Raw genomic sequence first — 15,877 nt, 5'->3', positions numbered from 1 at the left:
GAGCTAGAGGTCTGAGGAGATCAAAGTCTTTTTGTTGTCCAGACGCCTTCATAGGTGGTACTGTGTGATCCATCCTGCATCACACAGTGAGCACATAATGTCTGGTCATCCTGTTTTTAACGATATTGAGATTGAATGGTAGGTCCAGTGCTAACAGACTGAGCCATCCATTACAAAGTCCCCAACGGCTTTTTTTCCCCCAATAATTAACATTTTTAATTATTCATTATGGTAAAATATACATAATATAACATTTACCATCTTAACCATTTAAAAATATACAGTTCGGGCTTCCCTGGTGGCGCAGTGGTTGAGAGTCCGCTTGCCGATGCAGGGGACGCGTGTTCGTGCCCCGGTCCGGGAAGATGCCACATGCCGCAGAGCGGCTGGGCCCGTGAGACACGGCCGCTGAGCCTGCGCGTCCGGAGCCTGTGCTCCACAATGGGAGAGGCCACAAGAGTGAGAGGCCTGCATACCGCAAAAACAAACAAACAAACAAAACACACAAGTGGCACAGAGGAGGCCAAATCTTGAGAATACCTGGGCCCAAGGAAATCTTGGACGATAGTGAGTTAAAGAGAATAGTGAGGATAATGACGATGGTAGGAGAGCATGTATGCTTTGTGGGCCTATGTACTAAGGGTTTTGTATACAAGCTCCCATTGGGAAGGCTACGAGCTAGGTGCCATTTTTATTCTCGTCTTAAAGAAGAGGAATCTGAGCTAATTAAGCAGAGGGAAGGTTAGGGGCTTTTCCTGGCTGAGACCACAAGACAAAGCGGTGGTCACGCGTCCTAGCCAGGACTTGATTGGCTGGAGATTTGATTGGCAGGAGAGCTGAGCGGCTTCTCCTGCCAGAAGCAGCCGGTGCCCTTCAGCCTTTCTTCCACTTCAAGCCCTGAGAAAGGGCTTGCGTGCTTCCCAAGTGGCAACTTCTGTGCATTTAAAAATTTCCTCTTGAAAATCCCAGCCTTAGCCCATTCACAAAAGGTATCTGGGTCCTTTCTTGGCCGTGGCCTAGTCGTATTCACCAAAGAGAAGAGCGTGTCCCATAAGAGCTGGCGGCTTTGGGAGGACCGGGGAAGGCGTCAGCTGGCAGGAAGCTCCCTGAAAGAAATAGAGGAATCCCCACCCATCCATGAGCTGCCTATTCTTCCCCCTTAGAAACGGGGCTTGTGATATGCCAGGCACTGCAGGCATTTTGCCATTTAACCCTCCTGCTGCCCCACGGAGTAGGCCCCTTGCTAACAGTTTTGGTTGCTTTTGTTGAGGAACCTGCGATACAGAGGTCAAGCCACTTACTCAGGGTCATTTGGGGCAGTGGTGGGACTTGACCCCTATTTGTTTGACTCCAAATCTGGCCTCTGAACTCTGAGAGACACTGCCGGCTTCTCGAGTGATGTGGGAAGTGGATTCGAGTGAGCACGGCCTGGGCAGCGGTTCCCGTCCCTCTGCCACATGGACAGAGCCACAGGCCCAGTTCGCTGTGAAGGCCCAGCATCTTATACCAAGTCTCATTTTCACAGCCAGAGATATTAGTGTGGAAATAGGACTTTTGATTCTTGAAAGGTCTGCTTGGTGAAGAGATGGTCAAACATTAAAACTACAAACTCCATTTTTGGGGGGGGGCAATTCTGAAGCTTAAGATGTGTAATTTCATCTCAGTGCTTCAACCTTGCCACCTCTGTGAACGGGTGAAGAGTTTCAAAGTTTTATACAGGAGGCTAAAAAACTAAGGCTCCTTGTGAAAATACTAAGTGCAAAACTTAGGAAAGAGGAATTCTACTTTCCGTTCTTTTCTGCTTAAAGACAACGAAGATATACTCCCTGGAAGGAACGGATGCCAAGACAGATGTATACAAGTGCCCTTTAGGATCCAGCAAAACTTTCAAATGTATTATTGTTTTCTTCCCGACAAACAGGGATTTCTGACGACATATTAACAACAAGCCTGAAATGCAAACCTGAGTCCTGGAGTGAAACCCCCAGGAGCAATGGTGCGATGTATCCAAGGGGGCCACCCTGGTAAGGGAGACACAGAAGGAGGGGGTGTGGAAAAGTGAACATGGGCGGGGGAGGGCAGCAGGTGGGGAGGGAATCCTGTTTCTGCCACTTAGTAGCCAGGGAACGGTACCCTCTGTCAACTCAGCTTTCCCTTCTCTCTAAGGGGCTGACACTTGCCAGCATCCCTTGAGGGTTGATGGGAGAGATGAAGCATGTGCGGTGTGGAGCAGGTGCCTGTCCCTTGGTAAGTCTTTCCCCCAGTTGTGAATTCCACGAGTTTGAAAGCTTCTAGTTGTAGCTCTTCTGGGGACCCTGACACAGGTTCAGTTTGGCCATTTCAGACCCTTCTTGGCTGAGGGATGTCCAGCGCCAAACAGGCTGGCATGTCCCTTGCGTTGTGTGTGAATGATGCAGCCCAGGAATAATGCATGTGAAACCTCATTATGTAAATCCTCAGGTTTTCAGTACATGACAATGGCTTTTTTGGGGCCCTTCTCTGTCCCATTCTGTGGTCTGGTGTCTCTGCTTTGGGACCTAGTCTGCCAAGCCCTGGGGGCGGGGGTGGGCACCTTGGGGAGGGGTGAGCTCTCCAGAGGGCACATCAAAGGGAAAGTCACAACTCTGTCACTGGCCCAGCTCTCCCTGGCATTGCTTGGTGTGAAAGGAAACTGTCCTCTGCCTGAGGCAGCCCCATGTCACACACAGACTAAGGCCTGTGATGTTTAATTCACAGCAGTGAGCACTGGAAACGCCGCATCCAGGCTCCCTCAGAGCAGGACGGCCACTTTTCATTTCTGGGGCTCTAAGCCAGAGAGCCTGCTGTCTGGAAACCTATTGCCTGGAAGGTTCGCAGGATGGAGGGCAGGCTTCTGCAAGGAACTATCTGACCATCACCTCCTGGTTGAGGAGAAGGGCACCCTTCTATGACCTTGGCCTCCTTAGAGCTCATGCAGGCAACAAACACGCACATGCAAATACACACACATGCAAACACACAGCACGTACTCACATGTACACAGATACACGCAAGCATGCGTGTACAAATACACAGCCCCAAGTCAGAAAGACTGGAGTACTATTCTGGCTACTCAGAAGAGCAAACCCAAATCTTTATTCTCAGAGAGCTTATTCCTCGGTGTATCCCTGGCACCTGGCAGAACAATGAAAATCACAAGCGCCGCCTTTAAAAACACTCGGGCTGTTCACTCAACTGATTGTGGTCATCATTGCAGGAGGCAGGGAAGTCAGATCATGATGCTGGACACCCTTAAGCTCAGTACAGTGCTGTGTGTCAATTATGTCTCAATAAAACTGGTAGAAAAAAGAGTTATCTGGATAGAAAGAACAAGATAAAATACACGAATTATCAAAAGTTAAAGAAATACAGACAAGCTAGACTATGAGTCTCAGAAAGCACTGTTCACAACAGCCAGGACATGGAAGCAGCCTAAATGTCGATGGAGGAGTGGATAAAGAAGATGTGGTACAAATATACAGTGGAATACTACTCAGCCATAAAAAAAGAATGAAGTAATGCCATTTGCAGCAACATGGATGGACCTAGAGACTATCATACTATGTGAAGTAAGTCAGACAAAGACAAGTATCATATGATATCACTTATATGTGGAATCTAAAAAAAAATTATACAAATGAGCTTATTTACAAAACAGAAACAGACTCACAGACTTTGAAAACATACTTATGGTTACCAAAGTGGAAATGTGGTGGGGAGGGATAAATTAGGAGTTTGGGATTAACATATACACACTATTATATATAAAATATGTAATCAACAAGGACCTACTGTATAGCACAGGGAACTCTACTCAATATTCTGTAATAACTTATATGGGAAAAGAATCTGAAAAAGAATAGATATATGTATATGTATAACTGAATCACTTTGCTGTACACCTGAAACTAACACAACACTGTAAATCAACTATACTCCAATATAAAATAAAAATTAACTTAAAAAAAAAAGAAAGTTTAAAAAAATAGAGGCAAGCTAGACTATGAGTCTCAGAGAGGTTAAGCTGACATATATATATAGAATCTAAAAAAAAAAAAAATGTTCTGATGAACCTAGGGGCAGGCCAGGAATAAAGACACAGATGTAGAGAATGGACTTGAGGACATGGGGAGGGGGAAGGGTAAGCTGGGACGAAGTGAGAGAGTGGCATGGACATATATACACTACCAAATGTAAAACAGATAGCTAGTGGGAAGCAGCCGCATGGCACAGGGAGATCAGCTCAGTGCTTTGCGACCATCTAGAGGGGTGGGATAAGGAGGGTGTGAGGGAGACACAAGAGGGAGGGATGTCAGGATATACGTATGCATATAGCTGATTCACTTTGTTATACAGCAGAAACGAACACCACACTGTAAAGCAATTATACTCCAATAAAGATGTTAAAAAAAAAAGCTGCCTGAAGTCACACAGTAAATGGCAGAACAAGAGTCTAAACCTAAGTCTGCCTAACGCTAAAGCTATTCTGCCACCTTCCTTTGCAATGAGCGAATGCATTCTGTGCTGCCTGGATCCCACTGGGACCTCAGTTGGCTGTTTCTAAAGGGAGCTGAGGGGCAGCCTCAGAGGCTCTGCTCCGAGCAGGGACCTCTCACCTTCTGCTGCCTGATCGCCCTGGTGACCCTCTTCTCCTGGTGCAGCCGCTCTTCCATGTGCGCCAGGGCCTCCTTCAGCAGCGCCTTTTCTTCGGCCTCTTTGCAGATGTCGTCCTTCAGCTTTGCCACCTGTGACTGGTACATCTGAACCGACACTTTGCTCTGCCTGAGCACACAGGAGAGACAAAGTCTCTTTTCTCCTCAGCTTTCTCACTCACCACCAATGCTCCCGACCTGGGAGATCCTCAGAACACTTCCATATACGCTTGGCTTCGCGGTTTCCTTACAAGTTGGGGGAAGGCTGAAGATGTGGGGACTAGAGGGCAGAATAAATAGCCCATTGGCTGTGGACGTGCAGCATGAAGGGGGCACAGGTTATGCTACCAGCCCCTCCCAATTTCCCAGAGAGGGTGGGGGAACGGATACCACTGAAAATACGATGGAATTACGAAAAGCACACACATGGTGAAACATCAGACACATTTATAAAAGGTGCACCTTATTCCTTAACAGTAGGGTACTCTAACTGCTGCTTTCTTGCCCAGAGACTTGGGTCCATCAGGCCCTGAGTCACCATCCCGCCTCCCCACTCCACACCCAGGCCTCTGTCCTCTTGTCCTGGTCCCTACGGGTCTGCAGCTGCACCGAGGTTTAGCCTGGAGAATGGAGGCCTGGGCCTTTTGCCGGGGACACGGGCCATACTTGAGCTGTTCAATGTCCTTCTCGTATCGTCTCAAAAGCTCTTCTTTTCTCTGCAGCTGGTTCTTGAGTAGGGTGATCTTATCAAACACCAGGTAGAGGTCTCTTTGTCGAAGCTGGTGGACTCTCTCCCTCTCTTTTGGGGAGAGGTGTTTCATGGACACGTGACCTGACATATCTTTGATGTTCAGCATAGTCCCGAGGGTTTTGCTCATATCCAAGTACTACGAGAAAGCGTTTCACAGGTAAGAGGCCTGGCCCAAGACCGCTGGTGGCCACTTTGAGGAGGCAAACGTCTAAATCAGTTTCATTCATTTTCTGCATTTGCAGAGAAGAAACACATGCTTTGCAAATGAGTGCATTTGGGGCTTTTAGTAGGACTTTCATTTTCCCCCGCATCCATTTACACTATGCCTTTTTGAGAATTGGGGGGAAGTGGGGAGGGGGAATGACAACAGACATAAACATTCATTCTTACTACCCAGTCTTGCAAGGAATTGGGCTCTGCAATTTCCAGCCCATGCTGGGATAGGAGATGGGTCTCGTGGAGCTACTGTAACAACTAAAATGTATGTGGAGTTGATGTTTAAACTACCTGCAGGGCACGCAGGTTTGGACAGGAGGGGACTGATGCTGGGTATACCTACCAGCTTTTCACTAAGATCTAAAGCCTCAGCCACATCCGTTTTCCCTAACTTCTCAGTGGCCATGATGGACCCTGGGCTGGAAAGGCCATTTTGAGGCTGAAATAAAACAAAAGAAAAAAACTCACTTGGCATTCCATTATGATTTTCTACATCCAGAAGAATAACCCAAAGAATAATGGAAGAACTGGAAAGAATAATTTGAGAGAGTTGATTTTTTATATTATCTTTATTGGAGTATAATTGCTATACAATGGTGTATGTTCGTTTCTGCTGTATCAAAAAGTGAATCAGCTATACGTATCCATATATCCCCATATCCCCTGCCTCTTGCGTCTCCCTCCCACCCTCCCTATCCCACCCCTCTAGGTAGACACACAGCACCGACCTGCTCTCCCTGTGCGATGCAGCTGCTTCCCACGAGCTATCTATTTTACCTTTGGTAGCGTGTGTGTGTATATATGTCCATGCCAAGAGAGTTGGTTTTAAATCCAGTCTGACTCTGTGAACTGCTTTCTTTATGACTGTGTTCCTACCCCTTCAGAGCACGACTGCCTTTGAAATGATGCATCACTTGTGCCGTTCTTTGGCCACCGTCTCGTCTGTCTTCCCTTTAGGCCAGTGGTTCTCAACCGGGGGTGACTCTGGCCACCATACCCCCTCCAGGACATTTAGCAATGCCTGGGCACATTTGTGGTTGTCATAATTGCTGCTGGCGTCTAGTGGGTAGAGGACAAGGATGCTGCTAAACACCCCACGATGCATAGGGCAGTCTCCCAAACAAAGAGTTACCTGGCTCAAAAAATCAGTACCGCTGATGTTGAGAAGACAAGCTCCAGAAAAATGGGGACCATGCGGCTTTTGCTCACTATCTCCCTCCTTGTGCCCAGCATGGCACCTGGCAATGAGTGGTGCATAGTGGGCATGTTTGTGGAATGAACGAATGAAGGTTAAGTGGAAAATAGCCTCCCTCCTTTTTATTAAAGGAATCTCATTTCTGTGCAGCAGAAACCATACCCTCACAAAATTTGGCCCAACCTTCTCCTAGCTCTGGAACCTCGTGGGTGGGCATCCCTTCAGAACCTTTCCAGAGACAATGCAGATAGTGTTTGCAGCTGCATCTCCCTAAGACCCCAACCAGCCAGCTGGCTGTTGGAAGCCCAACTGACTGCATGGAAAGGCCACCAGACTGAATAGGGGACCTGATCTGAACGACCACAAATAACCATAATAAGACTCCTTAAAAAATAAAGTGGCTTTTAATGCTTGCCATGAGCCTCTCTTAGCCCTAGCATTTGTTGGCACTACCCTGAAAACCTCTGAGATTTTAAAAAAAACAACTACAAAAATATAAAGGCCCCCAAGTGACTGTGATAGACAAGAGTGGACATATTTGTCTATGTATCTATGGAGATGAGAATAAAAGAGGGTATCTGAAGATGACAATAAACGGGGCAGATCTGCTGCAAAAAGAACCTGAGATGCTGCTCAGTGTCTTCAGCTACGCTGAGCTGCATCCTCTGTACCTCTCCAGACGCCCCCTCTTTTCCTGAGGGGAGGGTCACTAAGGAAGAGCCTGGGCTACAGGATCCAAGCACACAGTCCCCACCCGGTCTCTGCAGGCTAGCAGACACACCACCAGGGACACACCCCTGGTGTGTCTTCAATCATTATTCTGTGACCTTGGGTGAGGTACTTGACCTCCTGAAGCCTTACTTTTTCTTATCTGTTAAATGGGGACAATAATAGTAACTATGACACAAGGCTGCTACGATGGTTCAATGACATAAGGCATGGAGCCGGCTGAGCTCAACGCCTGGCACACAGTAAGCAGTTCACAGATGTCAGCTATTCTTCCTCCTGCTCTTTCGTTTAATTACTGCCAACCTTGGAGGATTGAGAGTTAGGAGGTTTCCTGCTCTGTGGTGTCAGTGGTGGGATGAGGGCTTGTTGCCAAGGGGAAGGTCAATCTTGGAAGCAGGACCATCAGGACGTGAGATCCAGCTGAGCTCCCCACCTGGAGATGCTCCCTCCACTCCCAGCCTCAGAGAAGGAAGGTTCGATTTTATCAGGAAAACCAACACATTTCTGAAGACTCACATCTCTAGACGTGTGAGCAAATGTCTAGAAAAATTGTAGGAGAAAATGCTGGTACAGAGAGGATGGCTTTATTATGTTTTCCAAAAGCTGGTTTAGACCAGCTGCCGCAGCAAGCCACGCTATTCAGAGCTGTCCATTGTCATGTGTCAATCAAACACCCGATCAAACATCCATTTAGGATACAGGGCACCTTCAACCTAACAATCAAATTACTTCTGAAAATCCTGGAAAACACAAACTATGCTCCCTAAGAAAGGAAGGTTTTCTTGGATAATACTCTTTAAATACTGTTTGACAATAATAACTATCATCTATTAAAGTGCTCGCTATGAGCTAGGCACTGGGATAAGCACTTTACATAATGATCTCCTTTAATTTTTCCATCATCATTTTACAGCTGGGAAATTGAAGTCCCAGAAAGGTTAGGAGGCTGCCCAAGGTCACAGAGCTTGCAGAGCTGGGATTAGGACACAGGTCTCTGATTCTAGAACTTGTGTCTTCTTAATCATCATGGCTCCCTTCTGCTGCCCTTTATGTGTTCATGTTTTTCAGTTTATAGCAAAAAGCAAATGTTAGGCAAGCTCATGGCATAATGTTGTACATTAGCTTGTTGAATCTTTTCTGCAGAATACAACATGTGATGTGAAAAGGAGGGCCCAGAGATTGTCCGGGCCAGCATCAGTGCAATGCTATATCATGCTGTACACGATGGGAAGCCGCCTTTCTATTCAAACATTGGATCGGTGGTACGGCCAGGCACCAACCAGTCCATACAGGTGTTAGCCCATCAGGGAGGACCTGGCCTCGAACCAATGATGTATACAGTGGTGCCAGGGCACACGGCTAGTGTCTGTCCTCATGCCCACCCTCCCCACGTGTCAGTCAATGCAGATACAAAGTTTCTTTGGTTACCGTTCCGATCTCTACTCTTGAAAAAGTTGGCAAGTCAGGTTTTGCATCCAATATTTTCCGAACATTTTTTTCCATCCCGAGGGTCTTTAAGTCTAGAAATGATTCATCCATGTGGTCCTTGTGATCTATAAAAGAAATAATTTACACTCAAAAGAAAGGCTCAGGAAGAAGTTACTGCATGTAAAAGTCACAGCTGCTATTTACTGGACACTTACCACAGGCCAGTACTAATGAGCTCACCATCCTCCCTTGGCAGGTGAGGCATCGAGGCCCAGAGAGGTGACATGACTTGTCCAAGGCCACACAGCTCATATGAGGCTGCAGCCTCCCAGGGCGGGGGCACTGAGGGGGAACCTTCGGCCACAGGTGTGAGGATGGACTTGAACCCAGGCTTCTGTGTCCTAGCCCAGGGCTCCACCCAGCAGCAAGCTTGGTTTCTTGAAAGCCCTATTCCCTCTAAACAGGGTATTTATCCTGGGAAGTTCCCCAAGGTTGGTCCTTGCACAGCATGCGTCTATGAAAAAGTTTCCACTGGGCCACAGTGAAATAAGAAAAAGAAGGACAAGGTTCTGAGTTTTTCATGAAATCCTGTTTATTTAATATCAAGGCCTGCTCTTGACTCTGAGCTCATGCCTACACATCTATTTTTTTTCCTGCCCATCTTTTTTTTATAACTATGTTTTTTTAGTTATGAAATGATGGGGATAGAAGATGGTGGTCCTGGCAAATTGGTTAGTCCCTAAAGTGAACCCTCAAGTCTGGGGCCCATGGTTCTCAGCACAGAGGGGTGACTAGGCAGGAGGAAACTTACTTGACAAGCTGGCCTTCTCAAGTTCTTTAATTCGTGCACGAAGCTCAGATAAGGCCTTTTTCTGACACTGAATGACTTCCTCATGTCGGGACCCTTTGCACTTGGCTCCTAGATCACTGAAGGACTGCTCCTGTGGCCAGAATGGTGAGGACAGCAGTTTTATCAGTGATCACAACTCCCTCTCTTGTATTTGAAGAAACATGAACAAATCATGGATTAGCAGAAACCCTGTCACTTACTTAGTACCTTGGAAAATATCATTACAGGGCTTCAGCAGAGAAGGAATTTAAAAATTTCATTTTGAATACAAAGTCACGTCTAGGAAGATTTCCAACTTTCCTACCTACTTAGCATCATTATAAATAAGAGATCCCCCCTATGTTCCCTCCCCATGTTTTATTTCTTTTTTTCTTCTAATGTTCTTCTAAGCTTGGGTTTCCACTTGTTGTCATTCTGGTCTCATCTCTGAACAATCACATCAAATTTGCTCCTGGAGGGGCTTTTTTTTTTTTGCCTGCACCATGCGGCATGCGGGATCTTAGTTCCCTGACCGGGGATCGAAACCGCGCCCCCTGCAGCGGAAGCACAGAGTCTTAATAACTGGAACACCAGGGAAGTCCCTGGAGGGGCTTTTATTTATTTATTTTTTTTCTGCGTTACGCGGGCCTCTCACTCTTGTGGCCTCTCCGGTTGAGGAGCACAGGCTCCGGACACGCAGGCTCAGTGGCCATGGCTCACGGGCCCAGCCGCTCCGCGGCATGTGGGATCCTCCCGGACCGAGGCATGAACCGGTGTCCCCTGCATCGGCAGGCAGACTCTCAACCACTGTGCCACCAGGGAAGCCCCAGGTGGTTCTTATCGGCCAACTTGGGGAAAACCTTCTTCTAAGACTTTGTGGCTGAAAATGTAGTCTGCAGAGCTGTGCTATCGGTACCAGCTGGGAGCTGTTCAGAAATGCAGAATCCCAGGCTCCCCCCACCCGAGACCTGCTGAGTCACAATCTGCATTTCAACAACATCCCCATATGATCCGTGGACACCTTTGAGTTGAGAGGTGCCACTGTAAAGTATCCTCTAATTGGCTGGTTTCTGGAAAAGTAAGTAGCCGTTTTGGCCATGTGTTTCCCCTGATATGCATGAAGAGAAAGCAAAAGACTGAAATACTATTGGTTGGTCTTGCACTCACTGAGACACAAACCAGGACCCGCAGTAACGACTGGGATTTGTATCAATAAAATCAGCTGCGGTATATAAACAAAGTACCATTTCTAGACATTTCAATAACCTTGCCTCTTCAAGTTGATCTTTAAGTTGATCTCTGAGTTTTAGGGTTCAAGCTTCATGTTAATTCCTCCTACATCATTCACCCTCTTTAATTAATTTAGTTCCCAACAAGGAGTTGCTGAGATTCCTCCATCTAAGTACGTGCCCTCTGTTTCTCATAGGAAAGCCCATTTCATCAGTTTCCAGTAGTAAAGAGAAGGACGGGGACCACCTTACCGATTTCTCTGCCATTAGCTGCTTGACTCTGGCTTTCAGCTTCTCCTCTTGCTGTAGCCTTTCCTCGGTCAGCTTCTCCTTCTCTGCCAGATGCTGGGGTAACTCTTCTTGCAGCAAATACTGCTGAGTTTCCCGAGAACTGTTGATCTTCATCTGAAATGAGGGGAAGGGGAACTGCAGCTGATGGGGGACAGGACTAACGCAGGAGTCATTTCCACTACCTTTGGGGGCGGGACAAAGGTTCACGAAACTTTCTTCAAAACACAGAAAAATGATGCTTAGCTTAGTAACTAATAGCGAAGTAGTAGAGCATCGTGGTTAAGAGCTCAGACTCTAGATCTAGATAGAATCTCAGCTCTAGTTCTTTCTAGACACTTCTTCGTATAGAAAATAAGCGGGTGAACTAAGGCAGGCCGTCTTCCTCCTCATTCATCCCTGCCGGCCGCTTGGGTGCGGGATTCCGTGGAGAGCACGGGACCGTGAAGGGGCTCTGCAGCACGCCTACCTGACCGACTGCTCTTTCCAAATTGGCTTTAATGAGGTTTGCTCTGTTCCTCATTTCTTTCAGCTGAAGCAATTTCCTTCTGGAATCCTGCCGAAGCTTCTCTTCAACCTGAAAGGATGATGAAACCGAGGGCTTGCTGCTAATGTGATCATCATGCCCTCTGGGGAAACTCTTCTGGGGGGGCTAATGGCAGTGGGGGAGTCCCTGAGGGGTAGGGACAGCTGCAGCCCAGCAGCAGGGGTCACAGGCATGCACAGGGTGGAGGCAAACTCACAGGGAGTTGCCCCCTACGGGAAAGGGCCGAGCTCTGCACCCGGGGCTCAACTATGTTCTACCGCACACTCCCATCCCAGCTCGGTCCCTAACAAGCCGTACGACACTCGGAAAGTTATTTCACTGCTCCGTGACTCAGTGTCCTCATCTGTCAAATGGGGATGATGATACTAGTATCACTGCATAGAGTCATTGTGGGGATTCGATGTTTGGAATAGTGCTTAAGGGCTCTGTGAGAGTGTTAAGTACTGTTGTAACCTATGAAAGGTGGACGGGAATGTCCGCCATACAGTCTCGTTCTAATAACTCGTGATGGGTACTTGGAAATGTTATGATTGGGTTTATTATCATAACTGTTTGTCGTCACCACTTTGAGCACACTCACTGGTGGTAACCTCTCCAGAGGCTTGCCAAAGCAATGTCTATTAAGAATTGCAGCCTGCAAACGAAGGCATTTAAAGTGGAGAAGCTTGCCTACTTTTCCCCCCTTGCTTGGGTAACAGTCAACGCACGGTAAGCTTGGGAGTGCTCCACGCTACCCTTGGCTGGCCAGTGTAGGCCTCGCAGCTGCTCAATTCTTGGATGCACCTGCTGAGCCCTGGGCCCTGGCACTAACAGGAAATGAAGCAAACTCTCATAAATAAATGGAACGTTTTTGTGCTGAAACAAATTCACAGGCTGTTTTTTTAGGGATCTGAAGAGGGGGATCACAGGGATGTAATAAAAGACCCAGAAAAGCCCTTAAGAGCTTTCTTCTGAGTAGTGTGGTCCAGTGGAAGAGCCTCTACCCAGCTCCGTTACCTTGGAAAAGTCATCTAAGCTCTCTGGGCCTTAGTTTTCTCCCAGGTCTAAACATGCTCTGACTTCTATGTCAGCAGCCTTTTTCATATGCTGCAAAAGCCAAGTCCAGCCTTGGACTCTGCCCTTATCTGTGCTCTGCATGAACAGCCCCCGTTCCCGTCCCCAAGCCTCAGAGTCACCTTCAACAGCCGCCCTGCTCCCTCTCTCACACTCGGGGGTCTCACGCCTGTCCTCCAACCCCTCTCACATGCAAGCTGGACTGTGACAAGTGGCCTCCTCGCCTCGAGTTTAGTTTCTTCCAGTGCAATCTTAACGGTACTGTGAGAGTTACCCAGCTGTAAGGCAGCTCTGTCCAACAGAACTTTCTGCAACGGTACAGGTACTCTGAGTGAGGCTGTGTTGTCTAATACGGCAGCCACCAGGCACATCTGGGGATCGAGCACTCGAAATGGGGATGGTGTGACGGAGGAACTGAACTAAAAATTTTAGTTAATTTTCATTAATTTCAGTGTAAACAGTAGCATGTGGCTGTTTGCTACACCAGGGTAACTGAAGTCAGACGAACCTGGAGTCAGACAAAACCGACTGTGCCATTGGGCTAGTTACTTTACTAGTAACTGGTAGCCTTGACTTTCTCATCTGTAAAATGGAGAGGATGATTTCTAGATCACAGCGCTGTTGTGAAGATGAAGAGATGAAATGTTCAAGGTAACTCCTAGTACGTGAGAAATTGTAACTATCATTTTCACCCTGATTACTGTCCACGAATGTCATTGCATCAGTCACTTGTTCAGAAGCCTTAGTAGCTCCCCACTGCCTGTGTGGTACAGAGCCCAAGCACCTGAACTAAGGCAAAACACCAAGCCAGAGATTCAAGAAGCCCCTACGAACTCAACGAGGTAAATAAAACTGAATCCACCCCTAGATAAACCATAATAAAACTGCTGGAAATCAAGGGAAAAGACAATCTTAAAAGCAACCGGAGAAAAAGACAGATTATGCAAAGGTACAACAGTTAGGCTTACAGATGACTTCTAAATAGAAATAATAGGAGCCACAAGACAATAGTGACATATCTAATGCTGTATCTAATGTGCTGAAAGAAAAGAGTTGCCCTTGTAGAATTCAATACGCAGTCAAATGTGTTTTAAGAATGAAGGTTAAATATACATCTCCAGACAGACACACAGGCACATTTGAGAATTTGTCATCAGCAGAGCCACAATGAGGGAAAACATTAAAGGGTATTCTTCAGACACAAGAAAAATGAACCCAGGTGGGTGATCAGAGATGCAGAAAAGATAAGCAACAGTAAGGGTAATGTGTGGATATGATACTGACTATAGAAAAACACTAATAATGTCTTGTGGGGTATTAACTATCAAGAGGAGTTTAGAAAATGACAGCAATGGCTTATAAATCTGGAGGGGGTAAGTGAAGTTAAGGTGTTTGAAACTCCTTGCACTGTCAAGGAGAAGGGCATAATTATCAACTACTATTGCCTCTTGGTAAGTTAAGAATGCAGGGCTTCCCTGGTGGCGCAGTGGTTGAGAGTCCGCCTGCCGATGCAGGGGACATGGGTTCGTGTTCTGGTCCGGGAGGATCCCACATGCCGTGGAGCGGCTGGGCCCGTGAGCCATGGCCGCTGAGCCTGTGCATCCGGAGCCTGTGCTCCACTACGGGAGAGGCCACAACAGTGAGAGGCCCGCGTACCGCAAAAAAAAAAAAAAAAAAAAAAAAAAAAAAATGCATATTGTAGTCTTCAGGATGACTACTAAGAGAATAGTAGAAGAGTGAAAAACTTAATTAATGTGTGATTTTGGTGAGTCAAGGACGAATGCTATTGTCTTACTATTACTAAAAGAATAGTAAAAAAGTGAAATATTTCCAAGCTAATAGAGGGGGAAAGTGGAATAAGAGAAAACCATCCACTCAGAAGGAGGCAAGGAAGGAGAGAAAAAGGAACATACCACAGATGGTACAAGTGGTATTGAGCAAGAAGGTAGATTTAAACCCCAGGATACGAGTAATTACATGATATAAATGGACTAAAAGTCAAAGATTGTCAAACTGGATTTTGTAAAAATGATACGTTATTTGAAGGCATATGTCCAAACCTTAAGACAAAAATTGACAGAGAACGTATGAAAAAGATATGGTATGAAAACTCTAACCAACAGAAAGCCAGTGGTGAAGCTGAATGACAAAGGAGACGTTAAGGGAGAAACACTACTTGAGATGAAAAGGGACATTTCATGATGATCTAAAGTTTTGCTCTACAGGAAGTATTAGGATTCTAAATTTATATGCACCTAGTAACACAGCCTCAAAATATATAAAGCAAACATTGTTCATATTAAAAGAAGAAACACACAAATGACAAACATGTTGAGATTTTTAAAAACATTGTCAATGATGGAACAAAAAGACAAAAAAAAATCTATATGAGAATTTAAGTTGGAACAACATCATTGGCAAACTTGATTTAATGGATCAATTCTTTCTTAGATAATTTCACAATTAAGATTTGAAGGCAGTCTAGGGTAGTGGTTACACACAGGAGCTTAGGAGTCAGGCAGACCTGGATTCAAGTTCTGCCACAACTACTTTATGCAAGTGAACTTGGATAACTTCCTTCACCTCTGTGAGCCTCAGTTTTCCCGACTGTAAAGTGGGGTTAATACCAGTATAGACCGCATGGGGTCATTGTGAGGATGAACAGAGATGATGCAGGTGGAGTGCTGGCCCCAGAGTGGTTCCCAGGCCGACCTGTCCCTGCCATACCTTGCTCTTTTCCCGCAGCGTCATAGAGATCAGGCTCTGCTCGGTACTGCTCCTTTTCAGCTCCACCCTGAGCTTCCTCATTTCTTTTTCCATGTCATGGATTTGCTGAAAGAGTTCCAACAACAGGGAAGTCAACTTCACAACTCATTTCATCCGGTTCATTAAGGCAGAAACCTAGTCTGGGATTCGCTTAACTCCTTCCCTTGGGGGACAAT

The 15,877-nt window shown here is 46.5% G+C and overlaps 1 protein-coding gene across 1 annotated transcript in view; it reads right to left on the bottom strand.

Moving 5' to 3' along the window:
- Window positions 1-4,601: 4,601 nt before the first annotated feature.
- LOC309808897 (forkhead-associated domain-containing protein 1-like) overlaps window positions 4,602-15,877 on the bottom strand; it is a gene marked incomplete at both ends in the record, with an annotated part of 79,240 nt that continues 67,964 nt past the window's right edge. The window contains 7 exons of the mRNA XM_082629468.1: window positions 4,602-4,800; window positions 5,337-5,557; window positions 5,981-6,076; window positions 8,990-9,114; window positions 9,801-9,924; window positions 11,805-11,912; window positions 15,663-15,767. Coding sequence (XP_082485594.1) covers window positions 4,602-4,800; window positions 5,337-5,557; window positions 5,981-6,076; window positions 8,990-9,114; window positions 9,801-9,924; window positions 11,805-11,912; window positions 15,663-15,767 — 978 coding nt within the window. The remainder of the gene's footprint in view (window positions 4,801-5,336; window positions 5,558-5,980; window positions 6,077-8,989; window positions 9,115-9,800; window positions 9,925-11,804; window positions 11,913-15,662; window positions 15,768-15,877) is intronic.

The sequence above is a fragment of the Mesoplodon mirus genome, assembly GCF_964341445.2.
Source record: "Mesoplodon mirus genome assembly, chromosome: 7".
Lineage (NCBI taxonomy): Eukaryota > Metazoa > Chordata > Mammalia > Artiodactyla > Ziphiidae > Mesoplodon > Mesoplodon mirus.
The sequence above is the reverse complement of the archived record's forward strand: the minus strand, read 5'-3'. Positions and strand labels throughout refer to the sequence as shown.